The following is a 26,108-nucleotide window of genomic DNA, read 5'->3' as shown; positions in this document are numbered from 1 at the left end:
AATAACACGTATATTATTGCAAAATATTCAAAAAAATATGTATTATTTCTGAAAAAAGAAAAACCATCATATTAACCAAATTGCCAGATGTAACTGATGGGAGCTTCTCCAATAAGGAATTTTGTCAAGGATACCGTTTAGTTAAGGAGTTCTAATTGCAGCATCCATTAGATATGTTAGTGGGTTAAATAATATTTTATATATACCATACAAGCAAGCTGCAAGCCAATGTTCAAGATTTCAAAATATTTAGACTAAACCCAGATACCTATTCAATTTTCTATTTACATTTTCCAAAGTAGGTCACATATAACGAGAATTTTTGAGCTTGTGGATTTCTTGTTCGGAGTTCTCAATGCACTGCTTCATTAGAGTTACAGGAAGAAACTAGAGGAGAAAACATTCGTTGAGAGAGCTTCAATCAAAAATCTCCTGGGCTTCAATTATGCTATGCTGGCTGGAAAAACAAAGAAAACAAGAGTTGGAGAAGTTAGAGGGTCGCACAATATAATAAACAAAAGACTTGTACAAAAAAGAAAAAGGAAAAACAATCAAAGCAGTAGATTAAAAGATATTAGCCATACTGATCGTCCTTTGCCACCCTATAATATTTCTCTGCATGCTGGCGTTGGCCAATTAGTTGAGCAAAACGCTCATCATGAGTAATTACAATCAGCTGAAAGTTTTCCTGGCCCTTCCGGTCCTCCATAATTCTGCAGAAAGAGGGAAAATGGGAAATTTTATTTAAGTTAATATCCAGCAAGGGAGTCTCAAATGAGAATTAGTCTGTTCATACCTATGGAGAGCAGCAGCAAGACTGTCTGCATTTGGGCCATCCAAATTTGTAGTCGGTTCGTCTAGTGCTAGTATTCCACAGTTGAGGCAGAAAGTTTCAGCTAAAGCCAACCTTATGATAAGGGAAGCGAGGACCTGAAAACAAACCCCAAGTTTCAGCTTTCCATTTCTCCTAATACGTCAAGTAATGCGTTCAAAGATCATTTACCTTCTGACCAGCACTGCATCTTCCTCTCATTTCGAGCTCTGCATCACCAGTCTGCATGAGAACCTGACATTATGCGGTGTCAGCAACGTGAGAATGGCTAGGAAAATTAAAGGATGTGCGAGAAGTTTAAAGGAAAACATTCATACCTTGTAGCTATAAGAACGAGTCCCAGCACCTTCAGAATCTGAATGTATACATATGTAGTCTATATCTTGTCCTCTGTATGTTTGCTGCCACAATTCCCTTATAATTTTATTTATTTCCTCCATTTTCATGGTGTGGAAGCGCATCAGTGCTCTGAAGAAAAAGGAAAACAGATCAGAGATAACATTATAAAGAAGATGCATGCAACAAAGATTTCATCAATTGACTGCACCAATTATATGTACTGTGTATATATTAGTGTTTCGCTCTGCAAGACGTCCATCTTTTATTAAATGACGGATTCGCAATAACATGTCAATAATGTCCAGAGATTAATTACTGGAACAAAGACATATTGACAGGTTATCAACAGGTTGTCAGTAGACTGTTGACATGTTATCGACACGTTATTGCAAATCCTTCTGTATATGTACACGCATAATACCTATTAATGGAAAACTAAGATGAGGAATTGGTCCAAATTTTGCAAATTTTCTGATTGTTAAATGGAGATAGCCAACAAAGCTTCAATATGACAATAACATATAAGTAACTAGAACATTCGAGTTTCCCTGGTCATGTTCTATCTTTTTAAATAGAAGAACTACTAAAGATATATTAGAGTGGTTTTGCAAAAGAAAACAATATGCAAATTTTGGTAGCAGGTGTAATATGTGGCATGCTGGATAATTAGGCGGCCAAATGGCAGTTTTCTTTTTTCTATCTTTTTCTTATTATAACTAAAGAGTAATAATTGGATTCTTTTGTTTGGGGAATTAAGTAGATGAAGATAAAGCAAACAGTGATCACATTATCAATAAATAGTCATTTAAACATTATGGAACTGCAAATAAGAAACCAGAGAATAGTAGCAAAAACAGGAAGAAGAAGCATCATAGTAATAATAACAACAACGATAATAATAATAATGATCATAAACAACATAAACATAATAATAGTAGTAGTAGTAGTAGTAATAGTAACAATAATAATAAGCAAACGATTTGTTGGTTAAAAACAGACTATTGAATCGACAGTTGGGCTTCTTTTTTCGGCTATATTAGCAAAATACGGAGGTTCATATATAGATAAACATAATTTTAAAATCTAGTTCTAGAACCTCACTTGTCAAGCGCATTGTAGTATCTGTCCAGGTCCTTGTTTGCCATCTCAGTTGTCTGTCATAAAATATTCAGGATAATAATAGTAAGATATGAGCAGTAAGGAAAGTATTTGCTGCTTCATAAAGATGTCATACCTTTAGCTGGATTAACTGATCAAAGTACCGCTTGTCAATTTCCTTGTATTGTGCCTGTTTGAGATCACTTATATCCCTTGAAATATTTTTCTGGTAAACAGACATGGTTCCACGATGAATGTTTAACTGCCAACACGAATAATTTTATAAATAAAATTTGTAATTTCCATAAAAAGAAAAATGGAAGTAGAATCAACAAAGAGGAGATTCTACCAGAGGTGCAATATATAAAATTGTAAACCTTCAGAACATGTAACAACAACTCTTATTGGTTTTATTTTGAGCTATTGAATTTCATAGTGTCTTCGTATAATATTAAAAATCCCAGATGAGTGAAAGCAATATAATTATGGAGATCATAATTTACAGACCATCAAGAAAAATAACTCTTTAAGGATAAATCCATTTAAATTTGGCCTAATTTCTTTTTATTATCTGAAAAATACTAGTGTTTTTGGGCCTGCTAGTATGCTGAGCTGTTAAGCATGACCTTGTTTCTCCACTCAAATGCAATCTAAACTGCAAGGAAACCAGATCCAATTATGCATAACTCACTACGAAAAATCTCTAAAAGCATACTTGGCACAACATAACCCAAGCTAATTGAAGAGAATAAGAGTTGGCTAACTTCCTCAGCAACAGAACAACGCAACAACAAACTATTCAACATCACTCCATTACTTGTACATGCACCCCAATGAACAATAGAATCTTTCTTCCTAATAACATTCTTAGACATAGGCAGCTATTTCAATGGAAAACATGAGATCCAGTCAAACAAGGATGCACTAAAACGTCACAATGTAGCTTGACCAAAGAAAGTATTAAAGGCAGCACAAAAAGGGCAACGCAAGGTTAGAAAATTAAGGCAATGCAAAATAAGACTATAAAAGAAGGCAAAATCTTATAATTTAAAAAAAACGTACACAAATGCAGAAAGATACCATATCCATATAAGCATATCTACTACACTTCCAAAATTTCTTTTCGTTCCGCCTTTTAAATAAATTCAGTTCTGTTAGTTCACAAGAAACTTTAGCAAGTGTCCATGTAAGTAAGATGAATATCACCAAAAGTTTACTAGCCATGCTTTCAGGAGCAATGAAACAAAGAATGATATGTGTAGAACTATGAATACCTCTGAAAGAAGCCTCTCCCTCTCCTGTGAGAGCTTTCCAAATTCAGCTTCAATTTTGGATTTCCCACCAATCTTCAGAATTTTGTCTTCCAGTGATTCAATCTCATGGGAAAGTTCCTCTACTTCAGCTTTTGTTTTCCTGTAATTCAAATTATCCTCAATATTTCGTTTTAACTGATCTTGATTCCGCTTTAATTCTTTGCTTTTGTCTAATTCAATTGAAATTTCCTGCTTTCTAGTATCACAACTTTGAAGTTGAGATTCTGATAGACATTTATTTACTTGCAGTTCCTGCAACTTCTCTCCTTTCTTTTCATCATTGTACCTGGTAGAAAAAAATAGTTTATAGAAACGATCAAGTGTATACAAGAGCCTTAAAACCAGTCACTCAAAAGTCAAAACTTACTGTTTAATTTTAGAAATAAGCGTATGTAGTGCCACAACTTCCTGCTGGTATTTTCCTTTTTTTTCAGCTTGCTCCTCATATTCACGATCAAGTTTAACTTTTAAGTTATTGTATTCACGAAGTAATTCATCTTTCTCCCTTGATAAAGGGCCATGAGCCTCTTCCAAATGCTGAAAGTTTAAGTACAAGCATGATACATTACAATATAGAAACCGTAAAACTCCAATCATAAGGAAACAACACAGAGAAAATTGATAAATGTAAGAAACAGGAGTTAAGAATTGTTATTGAACATGGTAAAGCCCTATATCCACTACAAATGTTGCTTATCCAACCCATCGTTGTATCTATGCAATCAAAATTCTCATAAAATTTAGTGGACCAGCAAATGAATGTGTAAAAATAAAGCAATCCACAAAGAGTAAAACAACTTCTAGCAAACTTATTATTTTTTTTCAACAACTTTGATCATCTGCATTTAAACTCTGCCAAACGCATTCAAGCAACCACAGTGACAATCAGAATTCATAAGTACTATTACATTAACTTTATATTGACTTGACTGTTTTATAAGACATATGAACAACTAATATCAACTCATACGCAGAGCAAAAGCACCTATAAAAAATTGATTAACACCTTTGAGAACACCAGAATATACTCAACATTGCTTTGCTAGATATTGATGTACTTTTCTTTATCAAGTAATCAGATGTACTAATAAACAAGGACAAGAAAAGACACCAAGATACAGAAGTATAAGTTTGGCAAGTGTAGTGAAGTAGTGAATCTATGAACTCTTTTTCTTTCCTGCGAATCTATTAACTCCAAATAACTACATCTACCACCTATGTCTTTAGCATTGAACAAGTGCAAGAGAAGATTAAAAACACTTTTTTTTTTAACTACACGTAACATAAAGCAACTTCTTTAACCCCAAAATCCTCCAGTCCAAAAGTGTGGACTAACAATAGTTAACAGCTCTAGGTTTCAGCACCTCAAAGTCAAAAGAGAGTGTCACCAAGCAGCATTTCTAAACAATTTTTCATGCATAGTGTTTCTCTGCCACAGCTTGTGGCTCCGCATCTCAATGTGCTTTTATTTATTAGATATTCTCTAAGTAAAACCTTTGAACCCCACCAGCTTTTTCATGTTTGCAAAGATAATGAAATAACCTTTTCATCAAGATCAACTTGACTCTTTTCCTCAGTCAAACGATCCAACTCTGCTTCTACCCTTTCGACATCACGCAATATATTAGCTGCCTTGCCTTTCTCTTCCTTTAGACTGTGCCACCGTATTCTAGTGTCTGCTAAATCATTTTCCATGTACCTTCGTTCTTCCCTTAACTTCTCTAGTTCATCACGCAAATTATCCCTGTTTCCAGGAAAAAGGAAGAAGATATAACTACAACAAATAGAAAATAAAAATAAATTTTAAAGTAGAATTAAATCAGTATTGGAGGGTGTCAACAAGAGTCCGATTATAAGAAATTATGAAGCTAAAGTCCGGAGACAAAGGAAAAGAAATATAATGGACATATATGTCAAGGTACATTCCCAAGTGGCTAAGCTTTTCTTTATCAAATATTCTGATAACAAGAACAAGTTACCAAATGATGAGTAGATAGTTAGAAGTTATACTCTCTACTACGCAGACCATTCAGCTCCAATTCAATATCTTTCAGGGATTTCGCACCCTGCCCTTGATATTCAAGCTTATACACCAACTCATCAACTTGCTGCTGCAATGTTTGTATTTCTTGAAATAGTCTGTCAGCAGTTTCAATGGGTTGCACCAGGGCCTGAATTGAGTCCTTATCAGCCTTCACTTGAGCTGAAACAGCTAGCACCTACAAAAGAAATGATTTCATACAAAAGATTTTAAAAAAAATGTCTTTCAAAATTATGAATTCATTCAACAACTTGTGGACAAACTATTACTGCATCCAAGTGATAATACCTACATTCAACTTATTAGCCCTTCTCCTACGGACAAAGTTCCATGACTTAAATGAGAATGAGAGGGTAGTAACATATAGAAGGAACTGAGTAAATGACTTTCGGACATAGTTATCCTGTTCCCTTGGTCATTAATCTAATTGTCGCTCTAAAAACTGCTTCCATGGATACCAGAGCATGGTGACCAAGTGATGCAAGGCCTGCAGGGAGTCAGAATCTTAATCTGGATATTTTTAGCTGAATAGCCAGCACAATGTAAAGTGAAAACAATGGACCATGAGACAACAGTAGGTCATGTTAAATAGTTCATGTCGCTATTCCCGGATCCAGGGGAGAAAACGTTCGATGGAATAATTTCTTAGATGTATTGCCACATCCCCAAGGATTAGGTCCACTTTTTACAAAGTCAAAGCAGCGGACTATGAGTAAAAGCAATGAAGACCTAAAGATTCATACATGATGGCCAATGTTTTGATTCCATATGCAGTAATGGTTTAGCAAATTTCACAGCGTTGATCCAGTTTTGAATGTAATGGCTTAGTCATAGCATTCAGGAGGCAAAAGTCGTTGGCTTTTTGTTTCAAAACATAGAGATGGTTACAAGTCTTGAGGGTAATTCAAGGCATAAATAAATGAGGGAGGTAGATTTGGAGTGGTGTTCGAGGTTCAAAGTAGTGCTTGCAAGGCCTTGAATCCAATCTGTCAGTCCAAACTCAAAAGTTGTTCTAATTAATAATTTAATATACACCCTTATGTAAAAAAGTCAATAACCTTTCAACTACACCCATATGCAACAAAGTCGATATTCATTTTATTCAGAAATTCGTTGACATCAACAGTTAATGCAGCGATAGCACAACCACATACACAACTACTACCATGTTTTTCATGGTTTTCAAAGAAGGAAAATGCTTTCAGAAAAGAAACCATTATAGAGGATGAAATAATTGATGCATACTTAAGAAAATTCATTCAAAACTAATTCAGTGAAGAATTGTTGCACATCAAACATGTTATACAACATGACTCACGAATTCAATATCTGACATCATTATCAAGCCAAATACACTAACCACTTAATTTGTTTTTCATGCAATGCAATATGAATGAGTAGATATAAAACAAGTATATGCAGAATGGTAGCAGTATTTTCATAGAATGATTTTTCATTTTTCAAGTTCAATTACGGTGTTGATGTACATGCCATATGCGTTTCTTGAGAGTTGGCCATGATATTTAAAAGCAAGGTGTACCCAAAAAGATAATTACATCATCGAGGGCCTGAGACTTTTGTTCCATCTCTTCAGTAAGGTCATGTAGTTCTTTCTCTGCATTAGGGATTGTTTCCTTTCCAATGGTAACATATTCTTCATAAACCATGCGGAGCTTGTCCAATTGCTGGAAAAACGAGTCAGCACTCGAGGACTCTGCTGCCAGCACTTTTATTTTCTCAGCAGAACTTGCAGAATTCATTCTTTGCTGTAAATTACTATAAAACATTAGCCCAATTCAGCAAGGTACATAAAAAATTCATATTTCCAATGCACCCTGCTTAGAAAATGTGAATAAGTGATGTATTCCAACCTTTTTAACAAATTCGTCTTCCTCTTCGAGAGAGAAGGGGCGTTCACAGCAAGGGCAAATATGATTGGCACGGGCAACTCTTTCAAAAGGATCAAACATTTGTCGCATACCATCTGCAAAGTTGTATTTCCTAAAGACGAGACACCAGATGAAGAATCAAAAAATTGGAAATATGCTGAACATGTTGATATAGATTTTTTTTATTTTATTTTATTTTATTTTATTTTTGAAGATAACATATAGATGTATTTAGTTATTACTTAATATTAGCCTAGTATGAAAAATAAGAAAATGAACCTTTTCTCAACATCTCTTTTCTCCTTAGCTGAATCCAAAACTTTGGGATAGGAATCAGCAGTAAAAGATTGCTGATCTAGGGCCTGAAGTTTAGATTCGATATATCTCCTTTTTGCTGCATTAAAACAGAATGTAAAGAACAATGTGTATGATTTAATGGAATGCACTAGTTTGCAAAACCAAAATTTTCAGCGGCAAGGCGTGAGCCTTTCGAGCCTCAAATTATTATAATAAGAAAACATAAATAAAATATATAAGTAAACATTAAAAATTTAGTATCACATACCCTTACTTTGTATGTGACACTGTTCATTCTAAGCTTTGGTATTACAGTTTTAATTTACAAAGCATTCTTGTGTATGGAGTCTTATTTTATTTAGTACTTTTATGTCTCTTTTTAGTAGTAAATACTTAGTTTAGCATTTTTTGTTAAATTTTCAATTTATTTAGAATTGGCAGTTTTTATTAGAAATATCCTCTTAAGTGGGCAGCAGCCTTTGGGCTTTAGAAAGTAGCATGGGCTACATCCAATAAGCCCATATCTTCTGCCCAGTACACTTAGCACGTTATTAGTTCTTCTTGGTCTTCCTCATCTTCTTTTCACCTTCTTCTTGTTCTTTGCATGGGTTACTCAGATCTGACGATGATCTGATTCTTCTTCTTCTCTCATCCCAATTAACCCATCAGAGAAACTATGATTGATATGGTTCCATTGGGTTCGCGATGAAGGAGAAATAGAAGCTGGGTATTTTTAATATGCAATGGTGAGAAGAGGAGCTGGGTTCAAAATCAGGTGGCATGGGGCTCTATATTCTTAGGCATCAAAGGCTTATGCCTCTTCCGCCTTTGCGCAAAAGCGCCGCGAGTCGTGCGCTTTTCCAGATTTACGCACAACAGCCCTATGCCCATGGCATTTTCCGAGTGTCTCACCCTGAGGAGCTCCTTGCCCACGCCTTTGAAAACATTGTGCAAAATAAGCAGGAAACAACGGAAATGATGGCTGACACCAGCCATGCCAGTCTTAAAGGTCGACAATTGGTAAAAAGGAAAAAATGTGTGTAATCAGTTTTGCAAGGTCGATACAATAGTTGGATAAATAAGATACGATCACATCTGGAAATTAAGCACAAACAAAAATATCATCATGTAATGTTCTATGTCCTTGAAAAATAAAATACTTACAGTCCATATCTTTACGATGCTTGGAGAGGTTATTGTTAACTTCTTGTACTCTCATTTCCAACATATTCACCTCCTTCTCTGCTTCGCGAGATTTGGCGCTCAAGTCATCAAACTCCTTGGTAGCAGCCCTGGAATACGAGCATATTGAAACAGACCCCAAACAATGAAAACCTCTAACAAAAATATTGAAACCCCTTAGAAATCCAAAATCTTTAGTTCAAATGAGATGAAGCAAGGCCTAAAATTTGAGAGTCAAAACTTAGTTGCTTGATCTTGTCTTTACAAAGTACAAAAATTGGCAGAAACCATAAATGCATATATGGCTGTGCACTAGAATCTGAGATGATGACAGAAAACCACACATCTGGCAATAGCACTAATGTACTATCAATGTATCATGAAATGATGAAGTTTCGGGCTTCTGTCATCATTTTTCATGTTAGTAGTAGAAATAAATCAATTGTTCTCATAATACTGACAATTACGTATTAGAACATATCAGTCTCCAATTACTTTAAACACCTTCACACATTGTATCTGACGAAGATAGCTACTATCACCTTCGTGCATCCTGTTTGTAAACATTGGTTTCATTGAAAATGTGACATAGTACAAAGGACTTCACAACAGTTAATTCCAAAAAGCATAGAAACACCAAAGTTTCCATTAATCATACTATGACCTCACATTTGAAGCAACTGTCAAGTTGTGGTTGAAACTTGAAACCCCCAACTACAAAAAATCCCTGTCACAAATCACAGGCTAGACTGACTTTCAAACAATAAATCATTCTGCTTAGAACTGATATTCCTGAAATACGATCAACAGCTGATTATAATCTATATACTAATTATGCCAAACATATTTACTCCTCCGCTGCAATCCAACCTTCTGTTAAGCGCACCCCTCAAGTGTCTAACCAGAGTCAAGTAACTGATGGCAATAGTAGCTAAATCTTCTCAATATGTATCTCAGAAAAAAAATATGCAAGGAAGTTGTTCTGACAAGTTGATCATGATAATGGTGTAAGTTGAGTTAACAAAAGGAATAATCACCGAAAAGGACATTATTCAGTTTGTGGCACTATGTCATAGACTGCCTGTTGTGTAAAAGCAGTACAAGTTTATATGAATATAAGGAAATAAAGACAAACTATTATGCCTTTGGAGCATAAAAAAATAAATAAAAGAACACCAAAAGGGAATGGAAATGACATTCATTGACACTGAATAAAGCTTGACATGTGACACCAGAAGCAAAACAACCAAAATGTGGCTTGACGCATGATAAAAAATTATGCACACTCAATCTTATGATTCCACATTTGGGGTCACAACAAAAGCGGACTTTTCATAAGATGTCATGACATAGAATAAAAAATAAATACGAGACAACCTCAAGACTCGAGTGATTTCCTTGTTGAAATCCTTCTCAGGAGGAAGCCTCCCCTTTAACATTCCTCTAATTCTGTCCTTGTATTCATCAATTCTGGTAAGAATAATAAAGAAACATCATAATCTTTGAACATGAATATATGATGAATAACACAAGAGCGAGAAAGAGAAAGATAGGATGCTGGGGGAAGGGAGGGAGGGAGAGTGGAGTAACGGAGACAGAGAGACAAACAGAATATATCTACATCTTTCTATGTTTCTTTTTTAGATTCTCCAATTCTGTCTTCTTTATAGACAGTTTTACTCTGTCCTCCGAATCAAGATCCAGGATGCTTTTTTCTCGATCAGCAACCTTAATCATTTGCCCAACGCTATACAGCTCACTTTCCTTTTGAATTATTGTTGATTCAAATTCTCTTCTAGCAAGCTGGTTCTTCTTTCTCTCAACCTCAATCGACTGCAATGGCAAAGAAAAATTACTTCCATGTATCTTAATCGCGTTATTTAAACCTAAGATTCTGAATCCCAATCATGACCACAAAGCAACATCATCCTCACCATGTTTTTCTCTTTCTCATCAATGAGAGAAAGATCAACATTTGAAACTTGAAGTTCAAAAGAATCACGTTCATTTTCCTTTTCCTTAATGCGTTTCAAAAGGCCATTCTGCATGAACCACAATTAGGAAAGGCTATATAAAACATGAGAAAACTGCATTTGGGGAGGCTATCTAGTGTGCATTCTTAAATGCAAACCTTTATGTCTTTTTTAGCTTCTTTTTGAGCTTCATTATTATTCCAACGGCCATTTGCATCCATGTAGTGGTCCCATGCTGTCTTGAGTTCGAATTCGTTTGATTTCTGAAAAAACATCCTTTTTCAGTCAGTGCTTCTCAGACCCAAAAAAAAAAAAAAAAGGGACCCAGTATAATTTAGAATTTGTGAGTTTACTTCGCTTTAAGGTAAATTCGTTAACACTTTAGTATGAAAATGCAATTTGGGGACAGCATACCAAGCAATACGAGCTTACATACATTATATACAAACACAGATAAGATCCTATACATATTCCCAACAGTCAGCACATTGTGCTTGACAAATTGCTTACTCTATAAAATACTAGTTTAATAAATTCTAAAATAAATCATTTAGTCTTACAAAAAATAATTGAAAAAGAGTCTCTTCAGAAAACTAAGAAAGAGAAAAGGCTTTCTTTTCCTTCTGTTGCTGGGTAGTTAAACAAGGAATTCCTAGGAAAGATTATGGTTCTTGGGTATCCAATCAATTGATCCCCCAAACAGGGGAAGCCTAAGTGGAAAGGAAAGAGCAGGGTGAGGTGTAAGGTGGGGAAGCCACAAAATTGAAAGCTTTGCTCACTCGTTCCAAAGCTTGTTTAGTAAACAGTGAGCGGAGCGCATAAGCCCCTTTGGAGATAGAGGTGAGTACTACACAAGCTCGTAAGTAAAGAATGGAACGTAGAGAAAGAGAGAAGGAGAGAGAAGAAGAAGAGAGAAAATTGGTGAAGTAACGGGAGTTGAACTTATTAGCAAAAACAATTTTAATGACAATTCTTATAATAGTTATGAGTTATTCCTGAAACAATTGAAAGCCTTTGTTTTATAGCGGATAAAGTTGTGATATGTGAGGGTCAAGAAAAATAGGGAATATCCTTATTAGAAGGGTATGTCTCTTTACCACACATAAAAACACAAATGGCCTTGTCCATTTACCAAATACCAACCAATGCATTTAATGAGATTTCAAAAGTAAATTTAACACAAAGCATTATAGGGATAATTAGTTAAATTCAATGATATTTGGAAGCATTTTTTATGAATTACATAGGAGGACTTCAAAAGCCCAAAGCTTGATCCTTGTGTTTCCAATTTCCTATGTTGATTATAGTGAATTTCAAGACTTTGGTGGACACATGCAAACGTGAAAGTACTGTTTGACTGCCTGGAGCAGTCATTAGCTCAAAGGCATGCTTGGAGGATACAAGCTTCAGAAGGCCACACCTACCAAGAGCCATAGGTGAGCTTCTCTTATCAAAGAACAATCATTTGTTGGTATAAACCCAAACTCAATGGATCTAGATACTAGGTCCAGTAATGTTGGATAACCTAATATTGAAGAAACAAATTAAACACATTTCTGCTAGGAATAATGATTCCAAGTTTCCAGTAAGTGCATATGTATATAGGTGGAAAGAATCAAAAGATTTCATCCATTAACATTAAAAAGATGACAGGGTAAAAAAAGGAAGAAGTCACCTTCTTATCTTGCAAATCCTTTTCGAGCTCAAGCAACCTTGACTTTATTCTATTTGTGAGGTTCAAAGCAACTTCATCATCAAAGGGAGGATTTGGAAGAGAACCTAAATTGTGCCTTGTAAAAAAGTTTTGAATGATAGAATCTCTCTCGCTCTTTGAGGACCTATGAACCTGAAGTCAAAAATAAAAGATTTTAAATAGAACCATTTTCCACATAAATTGGATAAAGTTTGAAAATATCAAAATAGATGTAATTCACTTACTTCAGCTTCAGTTTGAAGCTTGCTAATCTCCCATATAGATTTCTCTAGTGTCTTCTTAAGGACTCCACTTTTGGTCTCTGTGTCCTCCATTTCCCTCTCTAACTTGCTAATTTTAGTTTCCAAAAGTGCAATCCTTTCTTCAAACTTGGTTTTCCATTCCTTCAATTCTTCATCAGTGTCTGACCAATCCAAAAGAACAAACAAGAATAGAGGTCAAATCCCCTAAAGGCAGCACCAACAAAGTCCTCCATATAAACATAACATTAAATTGGAACACCAGCAAAAGTGAAAACAAGTATAAATCAACCAGAGATTGTTAAATGAAAACAATGTCTCATGAGCATCCTACTACTGGCAGGCAGCTATAGACCTTCGTTCTCCTCAGCAAGATCTGCGTACTTTTTCTGCTGCTCCTTAAAGAGAGTGCTTCTTACAGCAGTCTTCATCGATATCTGGTCCTGAAGCTCCCGCAAATCTTTCAGTGTTGCTTCAGTATAACGAATTTTAGTATCCACATCTCTGATGCTTCCCTCCAATTCTTGCATCTGACTTTTCACAGATTCTGTTTTTTCTTGGTCTTTAGAAATACTCTCCCGAAGCTATAAAGCACGAAACATCATGTCAGAAACTTAATCCCCACAAAGTTTACATATATCAGACATATATATATATATATATATATATATATAATAGAAACTTAGTAAATTCAAAAGAGATAATAAACAAAGAAACAAGCAAGTGGATAAGGAATCCACAAGAGAAAAACAAAAGAAAGCACGAAAATGACATGAAGTTTCATGCTTTATATCAGATATTCAAGAAAACGCCAAAATGACAATCATTACTTGAGTGGTCAAATGGTTGTGGATTCAAGTATTTTTGCAGAGATGATCTTTGAATGACTACCTAAAAGATTGAAAATTTTGGATCATTGAAATACAATGTAGGATGGGCCCAGCAGGGTGTCCCTTAAACCCATGAAAACAAGGGACCTCATTTTTTAAATACATCAAGTAGTAAATTCAAATCATAGTTAATGATACTTATTGGCAATTAGACACGAGACATTATTTTATGGTAGCCATGTTAGGTGATGATATATCGCAAAAATAACTACTCCTGTGGGGAATAATCAGAATATAATCCCGCTCCATTATATTGTTCTATGCACCATATCTAACTAAAAACATTAAGCCTCTTCCTCAAACAATTCATTTGACTGCTTATCATTTTAAGGAATCTAAGATAAAATTGACTTTTCAGCATCAAACTAATCCTCATGCACATGCAGTCCCATGGTCCTCCACATACCAGATCATTATAGGGAAAAATGCCAAGGAGTGTCCCCATGGAGTGCGTAAATTTAGAACTAGGGAACATCCTTTTTAAGGAAAGTTTCTGGCCTTAGGGTTAATTCCACAGACAACTTTGCACATAGAAACTACTATCCTACTTATAATTTGCATACTTGAAACTCATAATTTTCTTAAAATGTGCAGTGAAGCAAGGGAAGACCCTGAAAATTCATAGTCCGCATATTAGCATTATCACAACAAAGGAGTACAAGAACCTTATATGCAACATCTTTCAAGGTCTGAAGATTCTCCAATTTTAGCTTGTAGGTCTTTATTTCTTGAGCTTGATCCTTGTGAAGTTTTTTTATCACCTCCAATGCCTTGGTATATCTGATAAGTAGTAGATGCCCATGATTGATAAGTTTGAACAATCATCATCAAAGTGTAAAAGAAAGAAAACAAATTACAGTAAGCACTGGCAGACTAAGCAGCAGTGTCAAGCAAAATTATGTATATGTTAAGGCTATTTCAGATGTTCTACGCAAACACCAACCAGCTCACAGGAACAGGACTCAAAACATGCAGACAGGTTTCTTGAAGTACGTCTTGGGGAACAGGTAATCTACTCAGTCACATTACATACACACATACACAAGGGAGGAACATAATCTGATATCACAAATCATGCAAACATGCATGAGAAAAAAAATCAAATGCATGTAACACAAACGAAAAAAACTGTACCAGAGCATGTGATCAATCTGAGATCCAATCTTGGGGCACAGTGGCATGACCTAAAACATCCATTATTAATTTTTTATTCTTTTCTTTTATGCTGAGGTTTACAACTATCTTTTTTTTTTTTTTTTTAATACAAGCAATTAGGGGAGAGGGGTTCACACACAAATAATCATTGGGTTCCTGGAGCTCAACCAACTGAGGTTTACAACTATCTTAAAATGAAATTAATGACGAGAGTACTTCACTAACGAAATAATCGGATAACATCTGAATGGATTAACTACTGTGAAAGTCTGCTTGCTTCTATGAACATGGCTCCGCTAATCTCCAAGTGACTCAATTGCAGAGGTGGGAGAGGCCAATTTTCAAGATAAAATAGGTCAACCATAGAGGAAATTTGTGAGCAATAAAGTGCTGATGTTAAGATAAAAAATAAGTATAAGAACTCAGGTTGTTTAGGTACATTCTCAAAAGATTAAGAGTATACCAACCACTGTTACAAAGCAAGTTTTTAGAACTCTTATTCTGGAAAACCAATACTGGTTGTGAACTCAATAGAACTTAAATCGGGTTGAATGAAAAAGGACGAGAAAGACTGTACACAAAAAAAAAAGGACAAGAAAAATGAGAATAAGAACAAATGGAGAAAATGAGTCCCAAATTCCCACTTATTGAGCTTTAATAAATCAACAAATAAAAGGAAAACTTTCATTAATTCATCTCTATTTCTCATTTTCATAGGGTAAATACAAAAGAAAAGAAATGGGAGAAAAGAGAAAAGTTTGCTTTGGAAAATTCCTAAAGTTTTTAGTGGCCGAGTAGGAAAATTAGAAACAAACTATGAGCAACCATTAACAAAATTATGGACAGACGTTAACTATAAGTCACAAAGTTCACTTTCACGTCACATGTAACAAATTTCATGTTTAAACAACCAAGAAGAACCATGCCTGAATCATTTCACAAAATCAAGGAACACGGCCTTGTCACACAAACAATTGAAAGCCACACAAGGAATGAAATATTGATATACAAATTTAACTCAACAATGGAAAGGAAGAAGAAAAGAAAAGTTGTGGGAACAAAAGGCAATACCGGGTAGCAGAGAAGATATCATCAAACTTTTTTTTCAATGTGGAAGGATCTTGCAAAGGCCAATTGGCTTCATCTTGGTGCACAAATATAACATTTTCCAAAATAGCCTTCGACACACCCATTAAAGCAGGGATTTCCCTATCCATATCAGCACATCTATAGCTAAGGCAAACTTTCTGCAACTCGGAAATAAAGAATCAACAACACAAAACAAAATTTGAATATTCAACAAGAATTTGAAGTTTTGATTGAAAAGCAATTGTACCTCTCCGGTGTGGGGATTAATGGTTTGAAGGACACTGTCGATGGCTTTGAATTCCATTTTCGAGGCTTTCTGCGTGAGCTGAAATGACCTAATGCACACCACATCTTTACCCGCTGCAGTTCTGAATCGAAGCTTAATCTGGGCTTTGGTCTCGGTTTCGCCGGCAACTTTCGGATCATGGATGAAGCTGTGGCCAGACCTAGCATTGGGAGGCAACTCGCCGGAGCAAGAGAGCTTCAAGCACTCGATAATGGTGGTTTTTCCGGCGCCGTTTGGGCCGACGATTAGGGTTAAGGGCTTGAAGAAGGTGATGACGTGCTTGTTCTCCGGATCGAAGCTCCGAATTCCCTTTATCAGCATCTTGTCCACCGTACTCATCTTCGCTAGCTTCTGTACTTGTCTTCTCCTCTTCTACTCATGCATGCATAGACGAAGAACAGAGACTGAGAGAGGATTTTCACTTCTAGAAGTGAGAGAGAGAGTGTCGGGAAATCACAGTGGAAAGGGCGGGACAGAGACACAGGTTAACAGCAACTCCACCGCGCAGGGTATACCTGGACAGGAAGGGGCCCAAGGGCCAAAATGCAACTCCAGCGCGCCAAGTCTAGCCCGGGCAAGGGATGGGTCGCAGAAGCCCAGCAAGCCCAAGGCAGATCTGGCCCGTTCTCTTGCCTTCGTGCACGAGTAGAGATGGCCTTGTCCAAACTAGACTGGGCCAAACACGTGCATTAGAAAGTGTGTTTTTTCATTTGAGGCCAGATCACTCCCACCTACCCCAGGCCAGATCACTTTAGACATGCTCTCTAATTGCTACAATCATAAAACTACTATGGTAAAAGTGACTGAAAAAGTACTTTGGCCTTTTTTTCTATACCCTCCATCTCACTTCTCTCCTAGATAATGGAATGCTGTAATGGAATGGAGGTTCTCTCAAAATTACAGACAAATGCGAGGAATGTTGTTGTAATGGAGTAAATGGAGGAGAAGTCGCAATCCCTGGAAAACAAAAGCAAAAGCAAGAAGACCATCTTATCGGAATCGGAGTTGGACGACGAGCCCTTCACAGAAGAAGACCTCCAAGCCATTGAGGCCGCATTCGAAGCTGCCACTTCTTTCTCTCTCCCCAAAAAGCGACGGTCCAGCCCAGACGACGACTCAGACGGCGACGACAAAACCCAGCAATACCACTCCAAGATTGCCCGCCGCCGCCTGCCCAGTTCAGTTCTCGCTCTCCAGCATCCAAACGCATTCTCTCTCTCCCCTTGTCGTCAAGGTCTGTTGCCTCTGTTCATTCATTGTAAATTTTAGTATTCAATAGTTCATAGCTTTTTCAATTTTTCAATTTTGAATTTTGATTGAAACGCTAGATAATGTAGGGGTTTTAATTTGTTTAAACATGCTCTTGACAAGTGTTGGATTTTGAGATTGCAGTTTAGGAGAGCATTGCGTGATTTTTCATGTAGGGAAGGGAAGTAGCATAATGACTTTAGGTTTTCGTGTTATGGCGCAACACCTGAAGTTCTTGAAAGGCTTTATAAGGTCATACAGAGTCTAGCTAATCTAGTGCAACAGTATTTTAGGCTGGATGGGACACCAGGCAGTTTTTGTGAGTACATGAAGTTGGTACAGGTGGTATAGAGGAGCTACGAAATGCATAAATATAAATCTAGGTTTGATGAGTGCATTTTACTCCTTACTTGTGGCCTGTGAGCTTTGTATAAAATTTGCGTGGAGTCTAAGATGAAGCATCATTATAAAAGTCTCAACTCTGAAGTTGACTTCTTATTTTGATTTTGTGGACATAGCACAGATAGTAGAAATGTACTGTGGGGAACAGTCATAGTATTTGTGAACAGAAAATAGCGATCTAGATAACTTAAGAGGTGAAGATCAAGAGTGATTGACAGTGGATCATTATCTAGAGATCTATTTGATTTCGCTACATTGCAGGCAGAAAAAAAAAAAAGGCCAATCGTATTGGGAGAACCATGCATGCCTCAAGCCTTGCCAGGTGTCTCACATAATGAGTGATTGTCCTTTCCTTAGGGATGTTGATAGCTAAGCCTCATCATCGTACATGCCCTTATTTATCTTATCCATCATATGGCTTGCCACATGGGTTATCATCTTCCATTTTCTTTTGAATATATGCAGTATATTGTATTAAATTATCTTTTAGATCTTTACTTTAACTAGTCTTCCTTCGGTTATAGGTACATTTGGTGGTCTATGTTGTACATGTTCCTATCACATTAACTTACCTTCTGTTAACTTATCACTAACTGGGTTCACTCCCAGTGTTTTTCTATTGTATTGATTTTTAATTGTCTTTTCAAGTCACTCCTACCATCCATATTAATATTTTCATTCCCGCTACATGGGTGTGTTGCTCTTATGTGTGTCTAACACTTTGCCCCATAAAACTAGCTACTAAAAGAATTGAGAATTTATGATGTCAGTCAGAAAGATTATAGAGTCTCCAAATCAGTGTTAACAGATGCCCTCCTTACCAGCTCTAAAACTGCATGAGTTCTCATAGATGACATTAATAGCCACTCCGATAGGACAACTGAAACTTGGGCTATTGATTTTCTCTTGCTATACTTGCAAGATGATCTATAATAACAATCACAGAATCTGTGTAGAAATCCTTTGCTGTAAGAGTTGATGACAGGAAGCTTTTGATAGATTTGATCCTCTTGGATATCCAAGATTTTACCGCGTATGGATTAATCTTTTGCCCATCATGTAACTTGACTGTTTTATGGAGTTCCTATATTTCAAGAGAAGCTGAATTTTGATTTAAGGGGAAGTTTAAGTGGGGTTTTTAGGGGTAAATGACATTTATGGTGGTTAAGTTAATAATGAGATAAATTTTAAGGTTTTTTTTTAGAATCCCCTGATGCGGTTTGTAGGTTCTTCCTTTTAAAAATTCCTATAACCTCAGAAGAGATAAGATCAGACCATCAGACAAATCATATCTATCAAAATTATTTTAGCTTGATACTCAAGCAAGGGCTTTTTAACACTTTGACACATGTTCAGTGCAGTTAGGTTAAGGTTTTAGCATAATATTTGTCTTCTCAAATGTAGTTAGGAGGAATGATATTAATGACCATTGAAGGTTTTGCTAATTTTTAATGGTTTTTATTTGCTTGCATATGTTTTGGACTGTTCATAAGCATTTAAATATCTTTTCTCTGCAGCCTTTTTATACAGAAGTTGTTTAATTTAATTTTTCTTAAGATACATAATGTTGTACTACATTATTTATTTCTAAAGCAGCCAATATAAGGATGAGATATCCTGTGATGAAGTTTGGAGGTCAGATTACATATAGCAGGACTGCAGTTCAAGTAGAGAAAGCTGCCATGGAGGTTCTAAAGATTATTGAAGCAAAGGAAAAAGAAGCGGGCCAAACTGCAGTTGGATTTGACATTGAGTGGAGACCCACATTCCAAAGAGGTTGGTGTTAGATTTGTCTAATTCTCTCTAACTTGATGCATTCTCTCTGACTCTCTACCCACACTTCCTCCTCCTCTTCTTTCAAGGTGGTCATTTTCGGAAACCAACTCTCCACCTTCTCCATCCTTCCTACTTTCCTATTGTTTAGACTTCTACAGCTATAGGCCAAGAAGGAAGAGACTGGTTCCCACCAAGAGGAGATCTCCAGCTTATTTTTTCATTTTCTAAGATAACTTTATCATTATTATTATTGTGCTAAAAAAAAGTAAAGACTGATAACTTAAAACAATCAGCTTTAATATGGTGCTAAAGAACTGTTTCCTCTTGTCCCTAAGAAAACTATTCTCTCTTTCTATCTCTAGATTTAGAATGGGATGAAGGCTTTTCTTGTTTGAAAATAGCTGTATATTGGAAGACTGATGTCCGAATATTCGATAAGGATAGAGGGAACTGGTGTGCAAAATTAGTTAGGGCCAGCAACAAGATAGAGCCAAGTTTTTTATTGGTTCAGTTACATTTTGGCCTTGATTGCAACTTCCCCCCTTGTGAAACAGTGAAATAATAGATATTTCAATATGACTTTAAAAGCAGATGGGGATTCAAGTACCTTTGATTTATTTTGTTTTGTCTTTTGACTGGAAGGCGTAAGGAGGGGCCATTTGGGTTATAACTTTGGTCTTTGATAAATCATGACGATAATTTATCCGGAAGGCAGAGGGGGATTCCAGAACCTTTTTTGTATTTTATGCATTTGAAAATCTCGGCTTTCTTAGGGAATACTAAAATATTTACAGTGTTTTGGCTGTTGATGTTTCATTCTTTATATGCTCTGTTGTTTATTCGTCATTTGTTGCTCTGTCTTTTCCATATGCTTTTCAACATGTTTCTGGCAAATGTATGTCATAAATGTTCCCCTTTGACTTTTTTGGCCAAATGGCTTATGAACCATTTCTATGATGGATTTATCCTATTAAACATGAGGTTGTTATTCATTATTCTTGGAGTGGGGTTCAGTTTTGTTTTATGAATAAATACATCAACTTAGACTTGCTGGATTTCATCATTGGGAAAGCCTAAAATGCAGGTGTTCCACCTAGGAAGGCTGCGGTTATGCAGATATGTGTAGACACAAGTTGTTGTCACGTAATGCATATTGTTCATTCTGGGATTCCTCAAAGTTTGCAGTTACTTCTCGAAGATGCATCAATTTTGAAGGTCAATAACATATATTGTACAGACTTACTACACCTGCCACCCAGATACACGAAATGTTTCTTTCTGGATCTTACAATACATTATTCTAATATAATATGTGATCCATGGCACAGGTTGGACTTGGCATTGCCGGTGATTCTGTTAAGGTTTTTAAAGATTATAATGTCTCTACTAAAGCTGTTGAAGATCTTAAATATCTAGCTAAACGAAAGCTTGGTGGAGGTCTGCAGAACTGGGGTCTTGCATCTCTTACTGAGAAGCTTATATGCAAACAGGTAATCTTTTTGTTTTTCTCTGCCTTCCACTATTCTTTGTTGCTTCTATTTACTACTGGTTCTTGGAAATCTCAGCAAAACTACTAAAGAGAAGGAATCCCAGTAGTGTCTGCTCTGCCTAAACTATTGTCTGTTGCTGGATCTGTCTATTAGCCTGAATTGTGCTGGATTATAATGTAATTGTTTTCGTTGCTCCAGCGGTCCACTGGAATTTGACCAGTAACCTAATTAGTGGTTTTTGTAGCTTGGTTCATAAGTTTAGGTAGGAATTCCTGTTAATGTTTCAAAACATTGCAGCTTTTGAAGCCCAACAAAATTAGATTGGGAAACTGGGAGGCCAAGTTTTTATCAAAGGAGCAGTTGGAGTATGCTGCTATTGATGCATTCACATCATGGCATCTGTATGAGGTTAGTTAATTATCAAAACTTAAAATCTTCTTTATCTGTGATTAATTAGAGGCTGTCACCATAAGGATGACTAAAGATATTCTCTCATCTTAGGTGTTAAAGAGCCTCCCTGATGCTGAGAAAGTTACACCTGACAATCAGAGTGAGGAACTGCAAGCTGTATCATTGTAACGAAGTTCAGAGGGAGAACCCACAAGCTGTACATTGTAATGAATTTCTCTTGTAACATCAGGATTAAATTATAAAAGAAAGCATAATCATATTTTACCCCCTTGTTTATCATCCTGTTAGCCTCTTTAGCGCTGCCCTTGATATTCTCAGGACTAGAGGTGTTCATCATGCTGAGATATTGTCCAGATGCAGAAGATCATGTCGGTTTCATGTATGGGGTTCAGGTTTATGCCATCTTCTTAAATAATTTTTCAGAAATACGTTATTGTGTTATTCTTTTTCCAATTAAATTCTGTGATGAGCAGTATTGACCCATTGTATTGAAGCAATTTTAAGATTCCCTCTGTGTGGACTCTTGTTGTATTATAGATTTGGGCGTCAAGGCAACTTTAGACCTTTAAGAGAATGGGACTTTAAGTTATGGTTGGGCTGTGGTACGTATCGCATCCCTGCAATTGGAAGTCTGAGCTACTTGCCTGTTGGTTCACAACTCCATTCACTCTTCCCGTTGTGAAGAACTCATGGGTAACTGAATTGTAAGGAAATGGTGCCCAAGAGACTTGTAAGCAAATGGCGCCCAAGAGCATGAAAAGATATGATATTTTTCAATGTGAAATATCGAATCCTAACACTCTCGCCCCTATTTTGAATTCACACCCAAATCCGCCATCTTCCAGTACAAATAAAAGGAGTTTCAATTAGTTTTGCATTCATTTGACCATGAAGTTGAAATTTCTTCAGAAAACCCTATCGGTTCTTTTAGATACCACTTTGTGTTAATGAAACTAATTGCCTTTATAATAACGTCAAATCAAAGTGATGGTGAACCCTCGACAACCATAATGCCACAGAAAAAGTGAATTTGTTCAAGGATAAGGACTAGACAACTGAAAGCAAAAGTTATGAGGCCTTAATCTACTTCAATAATTTTCCAAACGAAGTAACTATCCTCAAGTGTAAGGATTCTCTGCACCCAATGGATGATCCCCAAATATGCAAAAAGGTTGTCATGAATTCATCACAAAAGTAATCTTGTGTGTACTATCTCAAGGCCAAGATATATTTTTAAAGTGATTCACCTTCAAACGATCTAGCTCTAGAAATGTCCAACGAGTTCACTAGTCTACTACTTCTATGATTCTTCTACTGGCTGATTGGGTTTATCTATCTGGGATCAAGAAAGCTCTTCCTATCTCCTACAAAAGAAGCTATCGAGACGAAGATCCTAATTTGATTAGTCGTATATGTGTAGGTGGCTGTTAGCCGTTGATGTTATATAAGTGAGCTATTCTCTTTAGCATCGCTCGTAAATTCTATGAATTCAACCACAATAGATAAGAGGTATGCCAAAGTAGTAAACAAAAAGCAGGGCCCTATCTCTACGCGTACTAGCCTGTAGTTAAGGGAATTATAATAACCCCTCATGAGAGGCAATGGACTTAATATTGGACATAGAGGATGCTTGTTATTGGGTCACTGTTGGATGCCGTGACCTGGTATCACGACCAAAGCTGGCTTGACCGTGATGGGTTAAAATTTGTCCAAAACTAAAACTTGTGTGAAGTGAAAAAAAGTTCGAGCTTCCCCTCTTCAGCATCATTAATTGTTGCAAATTAAAGATGAGAGCTGACTGGAATTGCTCAGTTAGGCACATCTTTCGTGAACAGAACTGTGCTGCGAATGCCTTGGCTGCTAAGAGTTTTGAGTTTGATCCTGGTCTGCAGATTTTTTACAAGGTGCCAGCCTTCCTTGTGGATACTCTCGCTGCTGATGCCTGTGGTGTTTCCAGGCCCCGTTTATTTAGTGCTTAGGTGTTTTCTTTTTGTGTTTGGGCGTTAGCCCCCTTTGTTATCAAAAAATATATATCTGTTCGAGCTTAAGTCTGCTCTAGTCTATAGCTTTCTGTATAGCTTCGCTCTTGCTTACAGTATGTTTGTAAAAGAGAAAATCTAACACGCATCCGAGTGTACTATCTTTTCTTTCTATAACACTTATCACGTGACCTCGTCGTCATGTAACAAAGTACTCTAAGAAAGGAGAGATATACATACACCTCGGATATTTTTCCCTATTGATTTCTCGTAGTTGGATGTCTTGGGGTGATGACATGGCATCATCCGTTGAAAGGTGAGGAAAAAATTCATCTTGACAGTGCCCATGGAACATGTATGTCAATCAAGGAAATGAAATATTTATATATTTGTGGTTGCATAACAATAAAAAAATAAATTATCACGTGGACGGATAAGAAAAACTTTTGAAATAATAGGGCAAATAATTGAAACGTTCATAAAAAAAGGTTATAGTCTAAGAACTTCATTTTACTTTATATGTTATAGAAGAAGAAAAAAATTAATCATGTTATATCTCGGTCATGTAATAATAGTAACTCCCGTTTTTATAAAATGAGTGGACGATGAACTTATATTTTAGGATATAATATTAATAAACAAAACACGTATTATAACGTAGTAAATCAGTAACAAGACAGCCACACAAAAAGAATTAAGTCTTAATCATTCTTTTTCTTTCTGGCACTTGAATCTTAATCATTGTAAGTATATGACAGGACGCCTGATAGTAATCACGCTTACTAACCAAGACGTGTGCGAAAGTGATTAGTAACCCCAATTATATAAAGATACATACTTCCAACCGAGTGATCCAAATAGTAAACTTTGTCATCTGGTTAGATTTGTCCCCTCAAAAACACGTACACCATGTTCTTATGTGGAAATTTTCAATGTGCTCTGGTGGTGGCCCCGTGCTTTATCGTCTGAAGCTCACTAATTTCCAATTTGAATGGAAGAAAGATACAAAGTGATGAGCCTCCATGCATGTGCTGCGTGGGCCTAACCCTTTCATTTCATGGCACCTCTCTCTCTCTCTCTCTCTCTCTCTCTCTCTCAACACCATGCATGCCATGTGCCAATGTGGCTAGCTACCAACGGTGACATGTACTGAATCGTAAAGTGCAAGGGACGGTGACAAATTGAGAAAACCTAGAGATTATAAAAGCTGACACAAATTGTACGAAAGATATATTATAGGGAATATGGTTTGGTTTGTGCCTAGTTAGGTTTACCTTTCTTGTTGCAAACGAATTATAACGTTTCTGTCGTTTTTTGTTTTTTTTGAGGGTTGGGGGGTGAAAAAGTAGTATATGCGTTGTCAATTTGATTATTATTGCTTGCATTGTAAACTGATTCGTGTCATAACAAGATATTTGTGATAAATTAGTAAATCTTCTTGTTGGATTATCTCATTATTTAAGAACTATACTCGAAACATATAAAAATTTCTCATTTAATTGCAAGTTTTCTTTGTTTTGGTTACAACAAGACTATAATGCACATATATAAGTCTCATTGGACTTCATAGAAATTAGATGATAATTGGATTACATATATTTTGTGATGGCCAAAAAATGCAGTTAGAGTGATCACTCTTGGGAGCTTGTTTTTTCGTTTTTGATAAATAATGAAAATATTCACGATAATAACTAAATTTCTAAATAACTCTCGATTTTGATGAATTTTTGTATTTATATTCTTGATTGAGGATCTAAAAAGAAAAATTAGATTCGTGAAAATACATTATTTTTTTAAGAGAGAAAGTACGCTGTTAAGTGGGTTAAAATGGTTGGTTAATGAGTGCTTGAACCCATATTGTGCCTATAAATGGGACATTGTGGCAAAGCTTTTGTTTTTTTTCTTCAAAAATACAAAGGAAAAACTTACAAAGAAGATCCTCGATGGATCTTAAAACCAAAATGATCAAACCGTAATAAATGTAGAACATAATAAAGGAAGTGACTAAACCAAATACATATACAATGAAGAGTATGTTCTAAATTTACTAAAGAATCTGCGACCGTATTGGTTTCTCAAAAATTATGTCTAACGCGAACCATTTGAAAGTTGTGAAAAAGTGTCATTGAGCTCATGTATTATCTGGTCTAGCGATAAATATAAATTTCTTTAATTAAAATCTCAGATAGAGCACCGTCATTGACCAGCGGCCCCTGCCCTCCAACAAGTATTTTATTTAACCACATAATTAAACTGAGATTAAGGCCTTAACATAACAGAAGCATCAAATTAATGCAGACATGTTACCACCATGAATAATATGCATCTATATTCATTATTATTATTGTTTATTTCTTTTTCCAGTATGTCCTGAAAGTCGTACTCTAGACAAAATGATTTTTTTGTCTCGAGACAAAATGGGGAAAAAAATAATTTTGTCGGCAGCAGAGGTCGGTGTGGTAGTA

General features: G+C 36.1%; 2 protein-coding genes across 6 annotated transcripts; one reads left to right on the top strand and one right to left on the bottom strand.

Annotated features, from left to right (window-relative positions):
• Positions 1 to 176: 176 nt before the first annotated feature.
• On the bottom strand, positions 177 to 16,823 carry RAD50 (DNA repair-recombination protein (RAD50)). 2 transcript variants are annotated; one of them, XM_008224588.3, is made up of 25 exons: positions 16,299 to 16,823; positions 16,034 to 16,209; positions 14,473 to 14,587; positions 13,273 to 13,501; positions 12,903 to 13,081; positions 12,640 to 12,810; positions 11,123 to 11,227; positions 10,926 to 11,033; positions 10,613 to 10,824; positions 10,369 to 10,461; positions 8,974 to 9,101; positions 7,792 to 7,906; positions 7,495 to 7,624; positions 7,180 to 7,389; positions 5,593 to 5,801; positions 5,125 to 5,326; positions 3,950 to 4,119; positions 3,544 to 3,868; positions 2,406 to 2,531; positions 2,273 to 2,325; positions 1,150 to 1,300; positions 1,004 to 1,066; positions 797 to 930; positions 585 to 713; positions 177 to 457 (listed from the first exon to the last, which is right to left on the bottom strand). In XM_008224588.3, exons 1-25 carry the CDS (start codon positions 16,674 to 16,676, stop codon positions 418 to 420), a joined length of 3,951 nt encoding a protein of 1,316 aa, XP_008222810.2. In that variant the 5' UTR covers positions 16,677 to 16,823; the 3' UTR covers positions 177 to 417. The 2 variants fall into 2 exon arrangements, with proteins under 2 accessions (XP_008222810.2, XP_088902613.1); XM_089046487.1 differs by having other exon boundaries at positions 16,034 to 16,171; positions 16,299 to 16,814.
• Positions 16,824 to 17,109: 286 nt separating this feature from the next.
• Positions 17,110 to 22,169, top strand: WRNEXO (Werner syndrome-like exonuclease). Of its 4 annotated transcripts, none has more exons than XM_089046485.1 (7): positions 17,117 to 17,571; positions 19,581 to 19,763; positions 20,848 to 20,978; positions 21,092 to 21,253; positions 21,551 to 21,661; positions 21,755 to 21,867; positions 21,983 to 22,169. In XM_089046485.1, the coding sequence occupies exons 1-6, from the start codon at positions 17,274 to 17,276 to the stop codon at positions 21,830 to 21,832; spliced, it is 963 nt and encodes a 320-aa protein (XP_088902611.1). In that variant the 5' UTR covers positions 17,117 to 17,273; the 3' UTR covers positions 21,833 to 21,867; positions 21,983 to 22,169. The 4 variants fall into 4 exon arrangements, with proteins under 4 accessions (XP_088902612.1, XP_088902611.1, XP_088902610.1 ...); XM_016791820.2 differs by having other exon boundaries at positions 17,120 to 17,571; positions 19,584 to 19,763; XM_089046484.1 differs by having other exon boundaries at positions 17,118 to 17,571; positions 21,755 to 22,169.
• The last annotated feature ends 3,939 nt before the right edge of the window (positions 22,170 to 26,108 follow it).

The sequence above is a fragment of the Prunus mume genome, linkage group LG2, assembly GCF_029339155.1.
Source record: "Prunus mume cultivar Tortuosa linkage group LG2, ASM2933915v1, whole genome shotgun sequence".
NCBI lineage: Eukaryota > Viridiplantae > Streptophyta > Magnoliopsida > Rosales > Rosaceae > Prunus > Prunus mume.
The sequence above is the reverse complement of the archived record's forward strand: the minus strand, read 5'-3'. Positions and strand labels throughout refer to the sequence as shown.

Coding starts and splice junctions, on each gene's coding strand:
- RAD50 (XM_008224588.3), bottom strand. CDS start 16,676: ATGAGTACGGTGGACAAGATGCTGATAAAGGGAATTCGGAGCTTCGAT. Junction 13,502..14,472: donor TGAAAGATGTTGCATATAAG/GTTCTTGTACTC, acceptor CGTGCTTTATAG/CTTCGGGAGAGTATTTCTAA. Junction 10,462..10,612: donor AAAAAGAAACATAGAAAGAT/GTAGATATATTC, acceptor TATTCTTACCAG/AATTGATGAATACAAGGACA.
- WRNEXO (XM_089046485.1), top strand. CDS start 17,274: ATGGAGGAGAAGTCGCAATCCCTGGAAAACAAAAGCAAAAGCAAGAAG. Junction 17,572..19,580: donor TCTCTCCCCTTGTCGTCAAG/GTCTGTTGCCTC, acceptor TTATTTCTAAAG/CAGCCAATATAAGGATGAGA. Junction 19,764..20,847: donor GAGACCCACATTCCAAAGAG/GTTGGTGTTAGA, acceptor CCTAAAATGCAG/GTGTTCCACCTAGGAAGGCT.